Below are 12,958 nucleotides of genomic sequence, written 5' to 3' on the forward strand. Positions count from 1 at the left end.
GAAAGGTGGGAGCTCTGTTGAAGAGAGTAAATATTTGAAAATACAAAATCATGCACAAAGGTTTGAGAACATGTGATCTAATTTGCATGAAAATATAATATAAGGTGGGGAATACATGCCTAATAGAAGTGCAATGTTTAGTGGTGTATGAAATACTGAGTTCAAATTTAGAATAATTACATTTTGATAAATATGTGTCATAATTAAGGGATGTAACACCGCAAAATCTCATCTGCAATTTTCCAAATTACAAACCTTTTACTGAGACAGTGGCACTAGTCTCTGCCTCTCCTGCTTGGCAAGTGTAGCAGCCACTGTCCTCCGGTTTGATCTCCTTGATGTTAAGCTGTAGAAAGCAGCCTTCCTGCTTCATTTCATACTTCTTATTGGCTCTCAGAGGCACATTGTTCTTCTTCCACTGAACAGAGACTCCAGGTTTAGAAACCTCACAGAAAAGTGAGGCTGTATCTCCTTCGTCTGCCTTTATGTTCTGCAGATCCTTCCTGAAAAAAGCTGGGAGTTCTGGGAAATATAAGATATTGTTACGTCAAATATACTTAGCATGAGTGAAGTTGGTGAACAGTTGAAATGTGTTTTTGGTAGATTATTATAATAGCCAAATCTCATCATCAAATTCCTCCTAACGATTGGATCATCACCTTTCACTGTCACATTAGCAGTTGTCTCTGTGTTTCCTGCTTGACATGAGTAGCTGCCACTGTCTTCAAGTCTCAGGTCATTGATGTGGAGCTGGAACAGGCAGCCATCTTGTTTTATCTCATACTTCCTGCTTGCCCGAAGTGGCAGTCTGTTTCTCTTCCACTGCACAGACAACCCTGGTTTAGATAGCTCACACTGCAGGAAAGCTGCACCTCCTTCCTCAGCCTCCAAACTTCTTAATTCTTTCTTGAAGAATGGGGGCGTCTCTAAGGGAAGATTGGAGAGAAAAATACAATAAATCAATTCTTTTCTCTGTGTTAGTTGATCAATAATCCAGAACCTGTTGAGCTTCACGCACCTCTTACAGACACAGTTGCACTTGTCTCTGCATTTCCTGCTTGACATGTGTAGTTCCCGCTGTCCTCAGGTTTTAAATCTTTTATATGCAGCTGAATGATGGAGCCTTCTTGTTTAATCTCATACTTCTTGCTGGCTCTCATAGGCAGTTTGTTTTTCTTCCAGAGCACAGGAGCAGGTTTGGAAAGTTCGCAGCACAGAGAGATGATACTTCCTTCTTCACCATTCATATTTTGTAATTCTTTCATGAAGAAAACTGGATTCTCTATCAAATATTATAAAACATTTTAAATCTTGCACATTTCTATGCAAAATTACATGAAGACATTCAACTCACAACTGCCAAATATTTTAGAGCATATATTTATCTTGCCTAGTTGATTCTCTTCTGGTGACTAGAAACATTGTGCATCAAAATCAACATTAGAGATTTTTGAACCAACAAACCTTTCACAGATAGTGCTGCAGTGGTCTCTGCGGGTCCAGTTTGACATGTGTAGCTGCCACTGTCTTCAGGTTTCAGGTCATTGATGTGGAGCTGGAACAGGCAGCCATCTTGTTTCATTTCATACTTCCTGCTCGCTCTAAGAGGGAGTCTGTTTTTCTTCCACTGGACAGACGCTACGGGTTTAGACACTTCACAGCACAAAGATGCTGCTCCACCTTCCTCGGCCTCCATGTTTACTAGCTCTTTCTTGAAGAAGGTGGGAAGTTCTGAAAATACAGAACATTTATATTTTGTTATTTCACTTCATACAACTAGAAAGTTTTTCAAATTATTTTGGGAGGAGAAGGTTATAACCTTTCACTGTCACAGTTGCTGTGGTCTCTACATCTCCAGCATGACATGAGTAGCTACCACTATCATCAAGTGTGAGATCTTTGATGTACAGCTCAATGAAGCATTCATCATGTTTCATCTCATACTTCCTGTTTGCTCTCAGGGGCAGCCTGTTCTTCTTCCATTGCACAGGCAGCCCAGGCTTGGAAATCTCACAGCAAAGGGAGGCTGTCCCTCCCTCCTCAACGGTTAGACTTTTCAAATTATCCTTAAAGAAAGGTGGGAGCTCTGTTGAAGAGAGTAAATATTTGAAAATACAAAATCATGCACAAAGGTTTGAGAACATGTGATCTAATTTGCATGAAAATATAATATAAGGTGGGGAATACATGCCTAATAGAAGTGCAATGTTTAGTGGTGTATGAAATACTGAGTTCAAATTTAGAATAATTACATTTTGATAAATATGTGTCATAATTAAGGGATGTAACACCGCAAAATCTCATCTGCAATTTTCCAAATTACAAACCTTTTACTGAGACAGTGGCACTAGTCTCTGCCTCTCCTGCTTGGCAAGTGTAGCAGCCACTGTCCTCCGGTTTGATCTCCTTGATGTTAAGCTGTAGAAAGCAGCCTTCCTGCTTCATCTCATACTTCCTGTTGGCTCTCAGAGGCACATTGTTCTTCTTCCACTGAACAGAGACTCCAGGCTTAGAAACCTCACAGAAAAGTGAGGCTGTATCTTCTTCGTCTGCCTTTATGTTCTGCAGATCCTTCCTGAAAAAAGCTGGGAGTTCTGGGTAAAATAAGATATTGTAACATCAAATATATTCAGCATGAATTAAATTTGTGAACAACAGAAATTTGTTTTTGGTGGTTTATTATATTAATTAAATTCCCCCATCAAATCGACCCTAATGACTGAATTGTCACCTCTGACTGTCACATTAGCAGCTGTCTCTGTGTTTCCTGCTTGACAGGAGTAGCTGCCACTGTCTTCAAGTCTCAGGTCATTGATGTGGAGCTGGAACAGGCAGCCATCTTGTTTTATCTCATACTTCCTGCTTGCCCGAAGTGGCAGTCTGTTTCTCTTCCACTGCACAGACAACCCTGGTTTAGATAGCTCACACTGCAGGAAAGCTGCACCTCCTTCCTCAGCCTCCAAACTTCTTAATTCCTTCTTGAAGAATGGGGGCGTCTCTAAGGGAAGATTGGAGAGTAAAGTACAATAAATTAAATTTTCTGTCATCGATATTTGACCAATAATCCAGCTTCACGCACCTCTTACAGACACAGTTGCACTTGTCTCTGCACTCCCTGCTTGACACGTGTAGCTGCCGCTGTCCTCAGGTTTAAGATCTTTGATGTAAAGCTGGAGAAAGCAGCCATCTTGCCTCACCTCATACTTCCTGCCGGCTCTTATCGGCAGCCTGTCCTTTTTCCACTGAATCGGCACTCCTAGTTTAGATATCTCACAGTAGAGGCAGGCCGAGCCTCCTTCTTCAGCTTCTACACTTTGTAGCTCCTCTTGAAAGTATGGAGGAAGTTCTGGAATAAAATACAAAAGTGAAAGTTTTGTAAAATTTTATATCTGAAGAAACTTTTGATGCAAATGAAAAAAAACAAACAAAAAAACAAAACACAGAATAAAATTAGACTTTTCATCCCTATAACAAGAAAATAAAATAATTACCTGTTACAGTCAGCTTGAAACTGCTCTGCACATCTCCGGTATCACAGGAATATATGCCAGTGTCTTGGGGCTCCACATCATGGATAAGAAGCAGATTGACTTTACCCTCCTTGCGCATCTCATATTTATCACCACTTCGAAGTGGGACATGGTTGCGCTTCCAGGTAACCATGGTGATGCAATCAGATGTAGCACAGGACAGGAAAGCTGTCTCTCCTTCCATGATGACAGTGTCTTTGGGTTTCTCCTCAAACAAAACTAACATTTGAAGTCAAATGTTAAAGTTCAAATAAGTTCAAATGAAAACTAGATGATTTAATCTGGATGTGCACTTCGTCTCCCCCTTTTTTTTTTTTTACCCACCTTTGGGCTTAGGGAGAACCAACAGTTTTGCAGAGGTCCTTTCCTCCCCAACTACAAATGCTACGTTGCCGGTCTCCTCTGGTGTCGTCATGGTGAGGACGAGGCGGTGCTGGCGGCCACGGCACGTCATCTGGTTCATCTCGTTTTTCTGCAGGGGGCTCGAACAAAGCCACCACATGCCCTCGCTCACGTCTGCATGGGTCAGCTCGCACACAAACACAGCGTCTTCTCCAGCTGTCACTGTTAGGTCCTGCAGTTCTTTCACAATCTTGACACGCTCTGCGGAAAAATAAGGAGCAATGTCCAGCCAGTTCTTTAGATAAACAAAGTTAAAAACGATCAACTTCAGCACACCTAAAGATTTTGCTTCACAACTGCTTTTTTTTTAAATCAGGGGCTACCTTGACAGAAGCCCAAGCCCCATCTGAAGAAAAGCAACCTTGGATCACGATACTGTCACCACAATGTTTCACTATGGGTATGGAGTTCTATTTATGCGCAGTGTTGTTTTCGCCATAAGCCAATCTTTTGGAATTGGGACAGTAAGTTGAAGTTTGATTTCAGACCAGAAATCAAACTTCTGGTCTGTTCAGGGGATTTTTAGTCAGAATTGGATGTTGTCTTTGGAAGAAAATGCTTCTATCTCTCAACCCTACTCCATTGTACAGAAAAACTGAGAATAAAAAAGCTTAATATCGAGACACATCCAATACTAGTCACAAATTCCTGCAGCTGAATCAGTTACTGTCAGCCTCTTCACATCATCCCTGACCTCTTTTCTGATTTTAGCTCAGTGATGCAAAATGACCAAATACCGAGAAAAGCTTTAAGTTCCTTCTGGTTAATCAGATTCGTTATAACTGAGAGCACGTGTCTACCACAGAAGACTGGATGCTAGAAAAAGAAGTAACTGTTTAAAGGGGTGTAGAGCTTCTTTCATTTTATGGATTTTCTACCCAAAAGATTTGGATGTTTTAAGCTGAAATGCATGACATATTTATTACATCAAACACTTATTACTCATTTATATTTGTGTTAATTTTTTTTATATCAGATAAAAATTAACAGGGATATTAACAGGGGTCAGAATACATTGCACCTACCCCTCACAATCAGTTTGGCAGTGGTTTTCTTTCCTCTGGTGATGCAGCAGTACTCTCCAGCATCCGCCAGCTGCAATTTCTTAATCTCCAGAGTGTGCAAAGGGCCATTTTTTCTCACTATGTAATGCTCTCCGTCTTCCACCACAGTGCCGTCTTTCTTCCAAGTGACAGGAACATTAGCACTAGAAACTTCACAGGACATGAGCACAGATTTCCCCTCCGTAACCACTTGGCTCTCTAGTTCCTTCTCAAAGTACACAGATGCTGCAGCTGGTAAACACAAAAGGAGAAATTACATTTGCACAAACATGTGAGGTTATTGTTCACTCAAGGGCTTGGGTGGGTGGTAGATAATTATACAGTCTATTTATTAATCAATGTGTCAAAAATTATTGTACTTACTTACCTTATTAATTTCCTTTGTTCTTTACATTATTTCAAGTTAAATAAAGAGATAAAGTAAAGTATTCAGCCATGAAGTAAATTAAGCTGTAAATAAAGTCGAGTTAAGCCAAATTCTTTAGTCACTATCATCATTTTGGCTTATTAAATAGCATAACCTGTACTTAATTCACAGTCTTGCAGGTTAGGGTGGATGCAGCAATGAGCTCAGTTCAAATTAAAAAAAAAAAATAAAAAAAGTGAATCCCAACCTTAAAAGGATGAAGAAAAAAAAAATACGGTAAGTCTACAGATTGTAAGCATCTTATTTCCCTTACCTCTCACGTTGACTTCAGCTGTTGTCTTTTGACCTCCAAATACGCAGCTGTATTCTCCAACATCCTCTGGTTGTATGTTTCTGATGGTCATCTCAGCCATGTTCCCTCTCTGTGTCATCTGGAATCTCCCTCCGTGGTACAGCTGGTCCTCCCCTTTCCACCACTGCACGGGCACCCCGGCCCTGGACAGCTCACAGCGCAGACACACTTTCCCTCCCTCCGGAGCCTCCTGGTTCTTCAGACCCAGTTTGAATGTTAGAGGGATGGCTGGGGAAACAGAGGGTCAAAAAAATTAATTTACACAATTATTGCAGTATTTATCACTATAAATACATGTTCACCACTCAAAACTTTGAGAAAACGTGGCTTAGGTTATGGTTTAGATGGAAAATACAATATGTATGGCTACAAAGCTTTGAAATGCATTAGAACCTCAACTGAATAATGCCAGAGTGGCCTGTGATGCATTATAAAATGCCTGGGTTATTTACACTCAGTTGGTTAATTTTCGCTAGAATCAGTTCTTATACCTTCCTAAAAGTTCAAGACAAATAATATATTTCTTATACAGCATAACATTTCTCCAAATCTTTGTCTTCAGGTAGCTACAATTCAATCAATCAATCAAGTTTATTGTTATACCCCATTTCACCAACAAGGCAGTTCAAAGTGCTTTCCATCATAAAATTAGCAAGTGTCTATTTAGGTTTTCCCTCAAAAAGCCCCGTTTTGCTGGGATTTATGCTCTGAATGGTCAAGTGTTACACATAATTCTGGGGTACTGCCTTCTGCAAAGACAGTGCATCCATGGTTGTAATATTTGGACTTTGTAACTCTGCAGACCCACATACTTGCAAAGGTAGTCTTAATTCTCCAGTACTGCAATGTGTAGGTACAGCAAGTCAAGGCATGGTTAAATATTAAAGTACTCCCTAGAGTGGCTAATTTACATATTTTATTAGTATCATTCATATTAATAAATGTACATTACGGAAGCAAAGTTTATGTTAAAAAAAAACATGTAAAATACGATCATTAAGTCTCCTCTTCAACATAAATAAGTTTAAGCTGCTGTGGTGCAGACAGTTTGAGGAGTGAAGATCATGCATCATGCTAAAAAGTAAAAAAAAAAAAAAAAAAAGTTGAGAAGAAAACCTATTGTGTCTTTTGATTTTCATTCAGTTTAAGATCATTTCTCTCAGACATGGAAGCTGTTTCACCTCATGAGATTTATAATTTAGCAAGCACTCTTACGTGTAATTGTGACATGCGCTGTGGTCTTGACATCTCCACACATACAACTGTAGAGCCCGCTGTCCTCCAGTTGGGTGTTCTTGATGGTCAGCTCCATGATGCTGTTTCGGTTTTTAATCTGGTACTTGAAATCACTCTTCAGTAGCTCTTTCCCTTTTGCCCACTCCACAGCGAGGCCGGGCTTTGACAGTTCACAGCTCAACGTCACATTGTTTTCCTCCTCCACCTGCTGGTTCCTTAGCTTTGTTTTGAATGTGACGGGCGGAGCTGCAATATGAAGAAAATGTTTATTATTTACGTTGCCTTGGGTTTTTTTGTTTAGTCCTAAAACAAAGGTTTCTTGATTTTTAAGTAAGCCTCCAGATCTTCTGCTAACTTTTACTTCAGTTCTATGATATTTAGTATGCTCTAACAGCTGAAGTTTTTTTTTTTTTTTTACTATGGAAAAATACCTTATTTCAACAATTCCTTGAAACAATTGTTTTTATTTTACATGTAAGCTACTGGCTGAAATTAACAGTACCGTCTCAGGTTTAGAAAGGGAGCACATTTCGCAAAAACAGAAAGTTTAGGCCTTATTTAATTGTGTTTTCTGTCTTCTAACCTTTGACTGTGAGCTCAGCGGTGGATTGACTGTCCTCTGTTTTGCATGTGTATTTTCCGGCATCGTTCTCCTCCACGTTGTTGATGATCAGCTTGGTGAGACCTCTCTCTTGTTTCATCTCATACTTGTAACCAGCCTTCAGGATGACTCTGCCTTTTCTCCAGTCGACCGGAGCGCCGGGTTTGGAGAGCTCGCAGCAGAAAGCTGCACTGTCTCCTTCCTTCACCTCCAAATTCTCAACTTCTTTCTTGAATGTCACAGGAAGAGCTGGAAAATACCGTAGGAAGTTTCAATACAGATGATCTATTTTAAATGTCTTTAACATTCTTACTTTGCAGAAAATATTGTGTCTTCCCCATACGTTCAACATGAATCATACCTCTAACTTTGATGTCAGCTGAAGTCACAGCAGTCCCAGCACAACAGCTGTATTCTCCTGCATCTGCAAGAGTTACAGTTCTAATCAGCATCTCTGCTGCTCGGCCCTCCTGCTTTATCTGGTATTTTTCTCCATCCTTCAGAAGTTGTGCATCTCTCCTCCACTCTATTGCTTGTCCAGGTTTGGAAAGTTCGCAGCGTAATGTTAGACAACCATCCTCCACTGCTTCCTGGTTCTTAAGTTTTTGCTTGAATATCACTGGGATTGCTAAGGGGAAAAAAAAAAACTGATCTTTTACAACATCTTCAATGCACAAGATGATTTCATTTTAAGACGGTAGTGGTGTGTCTCACCAGTAATTGCAACACTTGCTGTAGTTTTGACATCATCACAAATGCAACTGTAAGAGCCGCTGTCCTCTGGGAGGCTTTTCCTGATGAGAAGCTCTGGCTTGGAGCCGTTTTGCCTGATCTGGTATTTCTCACCGCTGGTGAGCACGACGTCACCCTTCTTCCACTGCACTGGGAAGCCCGGTTTGGAGAGCTCACAACAGAGTGCCACGCCGTTTCCCTCCTGTACTTGAATATTCTTCAGATCTTGAATGAATTTAATGGGCCTTTCTACATTAAGTAAAAGAAACATACTCAGACTGTGACTTGTTTCGTCCCAGTACCACAAGTTGTTGCATAAAGAATACTTTTGATCTAAGCAGTACACCCACACTAAATGTTAGCACAATAATCTTTTCGTCCCTCTTTCTAAACTCAAGTTACACCACTCATCCTCCTCACTGCAACCTCTCCTCATCATAATTTGATTTGATTCTAAAAACGTATTTCAGTTTTGTCAAAACCATTAACACAACAAAAACGCACTAGAATACTAAACACAGCAGATTTATTACAGATTCAGTTATACATTTACATTTATTAACACTGTTCCCAGCATAAACTAGTTGGATTATGGACAAATCAGTGTAATTCATCATCTTGTAAATTTCTTGTCACCATTCATCATTTGTCTCTTTACTACACATCTTATCTTCATTGTTTCTCCAAAACTCTTAAGTTTCCTTCAATTTAAATGCATCACACATAGAAAGGTTTAAGAAGAAATATCTTCTTAAACCTGAAAATGCAAACTTATAACAATGTTACTTTTTTCCAGACAAAGATTTAAACTGCATGAAGTTGCACGCACCATTCACTGTGATCTGAGCTGTTGTCCTTTCTTCCCCACATACACAGGTGTAATCTCCAGAATCCTCCACTGTGAGGTCTGTGATCTTCATTTCCACCTGCAGGTCTTTTTTCCTCATCTGGTACTTGTCTCCATTCCTGAGTAGCTGTCCTCCTCTCCTCCACTCCACAGAGTTAGCAGGCTTGTTGAGCTCACAGTGCAGAGCCACAGCATTGCCCTCTGTGACCTCCTGGTTAACTAATAGTAACTTGAAGCGTGGAGGGAGATCTGTCAGTAACAAAAAAAAACAAAACAATTATTTTGTTTTGTCATGGTACTGAGCTTGAGAGAGGATAAAACTGATGGCAGTAGTGGCAGGGAATGGAGGATGTCTCAGGTGAAAGGTAGGTGTCCTCACATGAAGTGTCATGCTCATAATGATCTCTATCTATTCCGGTCATAAGTAGATTTCACCCACTTCTACCAGATTACATGAAAATAATTATAATTTAGGTAATGAGTCTTTAACTAGGTGGCACCATGACACAACACACCCTTGTTTTGATGTGAAATGACTCCAGTGGATTTCAGAAAAGTACACACCCCTATTGAAATTGCTGGTTTTAGTAAAAAAAAAAACAAACAAACAAACAAACAAAAAACAAAACTAGAAATAATAATTTAAAAACTTTTTCACCTTTAATCCATAAATTGTGTAATTAACGAAATATACAATCTAAGCTAATATTGTGTTTAAGCATCTTTAAATTGAATTTCAGCTTTCAGTCATCTTTGGTAGATACTTAAAATAAATAAGAAATCTGGAGATTTCTTTGAACATTACTTAAAATGAAGAAATGTTCAATTGTCCTTGAATGTTTTTCCTGACATTTGCACATGTCCATCCTTTAGCTGAAGTCCTAGTTTGCAGAAGACACAAAGGATTGGAGGAACGTCATTACACAAAGGAGAAGTACAGAAAATTGTCACTATAGTATTAGTTACTAAAAAGGCATAGCACTCTGGATAAAATTTCATTGAAATCTTAGAGAATCTTTTTTATCAAGAAAAAACTGGCAATGGACAAGACATGTTCACAATTAGACAGATTATGTTAACAACCACCATGTAATGTTAAATATTGCCAAGAAAAGAAGACTGGAAGCTGAATATGAATCAAAATATTTTCAAATGATTTAAAATGTTCCTACTTTGTACTTTCATAAAAACAGGCATTTTCAACAAGGGTGTCTAATTTTTAAGATCTACCTTGTTTGACATGTAATTTCACTTACATGAAGAAACAAACTGTGCAAAATACAATTGTTACTAATGAGTCAAGGAGACATCAGGAAAGGAAAATATGGCAGAATGAACACAAATTACAGCTACATTAAGCTACGTTTGGGATAAACAGGTGGATGACAGATATGAAGCAAAAAGTCTCCTTCAGGGATACAAGACATAAAGGAGCTGACACTGTGAGTGTGATTTTTGGTTTTTATTTTGAGGCTGACCTCTTTGACGTCTGCGCTCAGGTGATTCTGTTGAATACACGGTAAATCAATTTCACAGAAAGAAGAATGTAATATTTGAAATCATTGATAGAAAGTGTCCCGGTGTATTTTTAGAAGCCATAAAGATTTCGCTCTCACCTCGCACTCTGAGCTCAGCACTGGATTGGCTGTGTTTAGTCTTGCAGGTGTATTTGCCAGCATCGCTTTCCTCCACGTTGTTTATAATGAGTTTGGTTAGATGGCCCTCCTGCTTCATTTCATATTTCTCTCCTGGTTTCAGGATCACTCTGCCTTTTCTCCACTCCACAGCAGCTCCAGATTTGGAGAGCTCACAGCAGAAAACTCCACACTCTCCTTCTTTGACCGACAGGCGCTGGAGTTCTTGTTTGAATGTGACAGGAAGCGCTGTGGTGGCGTTTTTGAAAAACATCCGTTAAACAAACATGCTCATCTGCTCTTATTCTTCTGTAATTCTCAAAATTGTATAACTGCTATGAAGGTTTACTTTTATATCCCAACTTACCTTTGACTCTGATTTCTGCTGTGGTTTTCTCATCACCAGTAACACAGCTGTACTTCCCTGCATCATCTGGTTGTGCGTTGACAATAGTCATTGAAGCTTTCCTTCCTTCAACCTTTATCTGGTATTTATTACGGCCTAACTCTTCAGACAGCACCTGACCCTCTTTCAGCCACTGAATAGGAACTCCTTTCTTTGACAGCTCACATTGTAAAGTCACGCTATTTCCTTCTGCCACCTCTTGGCTCTTCATACTCACTTTAAATGTGGCAGGAACCGCTATTAAAACAGAAATAATTGAGAGAATTTAAACCAAGCACAGGCAAGGCATAGTAGTTTAAAAAAAAATAAAAAATCAACTCCTCCAATACAGTACTGGGCAGTAGTTTTAGAAATACTCATCATTGGCATGAATGACACATTAAGTTTGATGATGCATTAATGATACACTTTAATTTTTTCCAGGGTGGAATGATGGTAAAACATACAAATATAGTAAATTTTGAAAACATGAAATGAGCGCACAGTTTTTCAATTTACTAACTTTCCCCTAACTCACATGTCTTTCAAATTAAATATACAGACTCAAATATATCCATATATCTCCAAAGATATTTGGACTATATGGTTTTATTAGCCACCAACAACACCTCCACCATACTTGACAGTCTGTACAGTGATCCTTGGTCTTCACTTATCCAAAATACTCTCACTGTCACCACACAGCTCAACCTTTGTCTCTTCTGACACCAAAAAATATTCTGAAGGCTTTTGGGTTTTCCATGTGGGCATTTGCAAATGTTACTTGTGCTTGGGTGTTCTGACAAGGACCTTGATCCCAAACACACTCAAAACACAATGCACTGGATAAATCAGGCTAATGATAAGTAGCCCTGACCTCAATAAAATTTAAAACATTTGGACTATCAATAGACCACGCCAAGAAAGCTACCAATTGAATTAACTCCTATTTGACAAGAAAGAATGATCTAACATGCAGTGAGAATTGTTTGTTGCATCCTTATTGACATGTGAATCCTGCTGTTTTTCAACATCTTGCCAAGAGATCTTCATCCAAATACTGTTTCCACATGGAGGGTATGTATTTATGAATTTAGCTTACATTGTGTGAATCTGGTAAAAGATTAAGTTCAAGCTTATCCACTCATTTTTTTAGGCTTTATCGCTACAACCTAGATAAATATTGATTCAATGCAGCCTTTAAAGCCCAAAAGTAATATTATCTTCATGCACATGCTGCATGTTTGTAAACTTCTGGCAAGCACTTAACATTTAGGAAGATAAAATGTACTAAAATTGTCTCACAGAAACCATACCAATGACTTTTACAGTGGCCTTTGTCTTCTGCTCTCTGCACACACAGGTGTAGATGCCGCTGTCCTCGGGCACAGCATCCCTGATGGTCAGTTCCAGGGTGGAATCCCTCTGCTTTATCTGGTACTTCTCTCCATTCTCCAACTGCTCTCCTCCAAGCCTCCACTCAACTGGGACACCAGCTTTTGAAATCTCACACTGCAGTGTGATGTTGTGTCCTTCTTCCACTTGCTGGTTCTTCAGCTTTTGCTTGAAGGTCACAGGAATGGCTAAAAGGTAAAATAAATAAATAAATAAATAAATATTTACTAAAAGACGTTGTAAAATGGCTATTGTTTCTAAAACAGCTTGATTTTAAGGAGGACGTCGTCAGCATACAACTTTATTTCACATAAATGATATCTAAACCAGTTTAAAAGCATGTCAATCTGATAGAATCTAATGATCCTAACAAAGGCCGATGATCCAAAATATAAAATGTTTTAGCTTAATTT

At 39.2% G+C, this 12,958-nt stretch overlaps 1 protein-coding gene across 1 annotated transcript; it reads right to left on the reverse strand.

The window, feature by feature from the left end:
- Positions 1–3: 3 nt before the first annotated feature.
- Positions 4–12,733, reverse strand: LOC106936983 (obscurin-like; the record flags this gene model as incomplete). Its single annotated transcript, XM_015018249.1, has 22 exons — positions 4–14; positions 256–522; positions 660–926; positions 1,019–1,282; positions 1,465–1,731; positions 1,820–2,086; positions 2,328–2,594; positions 2,732–2,998; positions 3,080–3,346; positions 3,492–3,749; positions 3,855–4,133; positions 4,958–5,227; positions 5,677–5,943; positions 6,931–7,197; positions 7,535–7,801; positions 7,914–8,180; positions 8,267–8,533; positions 9,114–9,380; positions 10,610–10,636; positions 10,748–11,014; positions 11,133–11,408; positions 12,467–12,733. Coding segments are annotated over 22 exons (5,390 nt in total), but the record flags the coding sequence as incomplete, so codon positions are not given.
- Between the last annotated feature and the right edge of the window lie 225 nt (positions 12,734–12,958).

Source organism: Poecilia latipinna, unplaced genomic scaffold (assembly GCF_001443285.1).
Source record: "Poecilia latipinna isolate Pla-1442-1.1 unplaced genomic scaffold, P_latipinna-1.0 Scaffold2257, whole genome shotgun sequence".
Classification (NCBI taxonomy): domain Eukaryota; kingdom Metazoa; phylum Chordata; class Actinopteri; order Cyprinodontiformes; family Poeciliidae; genus Poecilia; species Poecilia latipinna.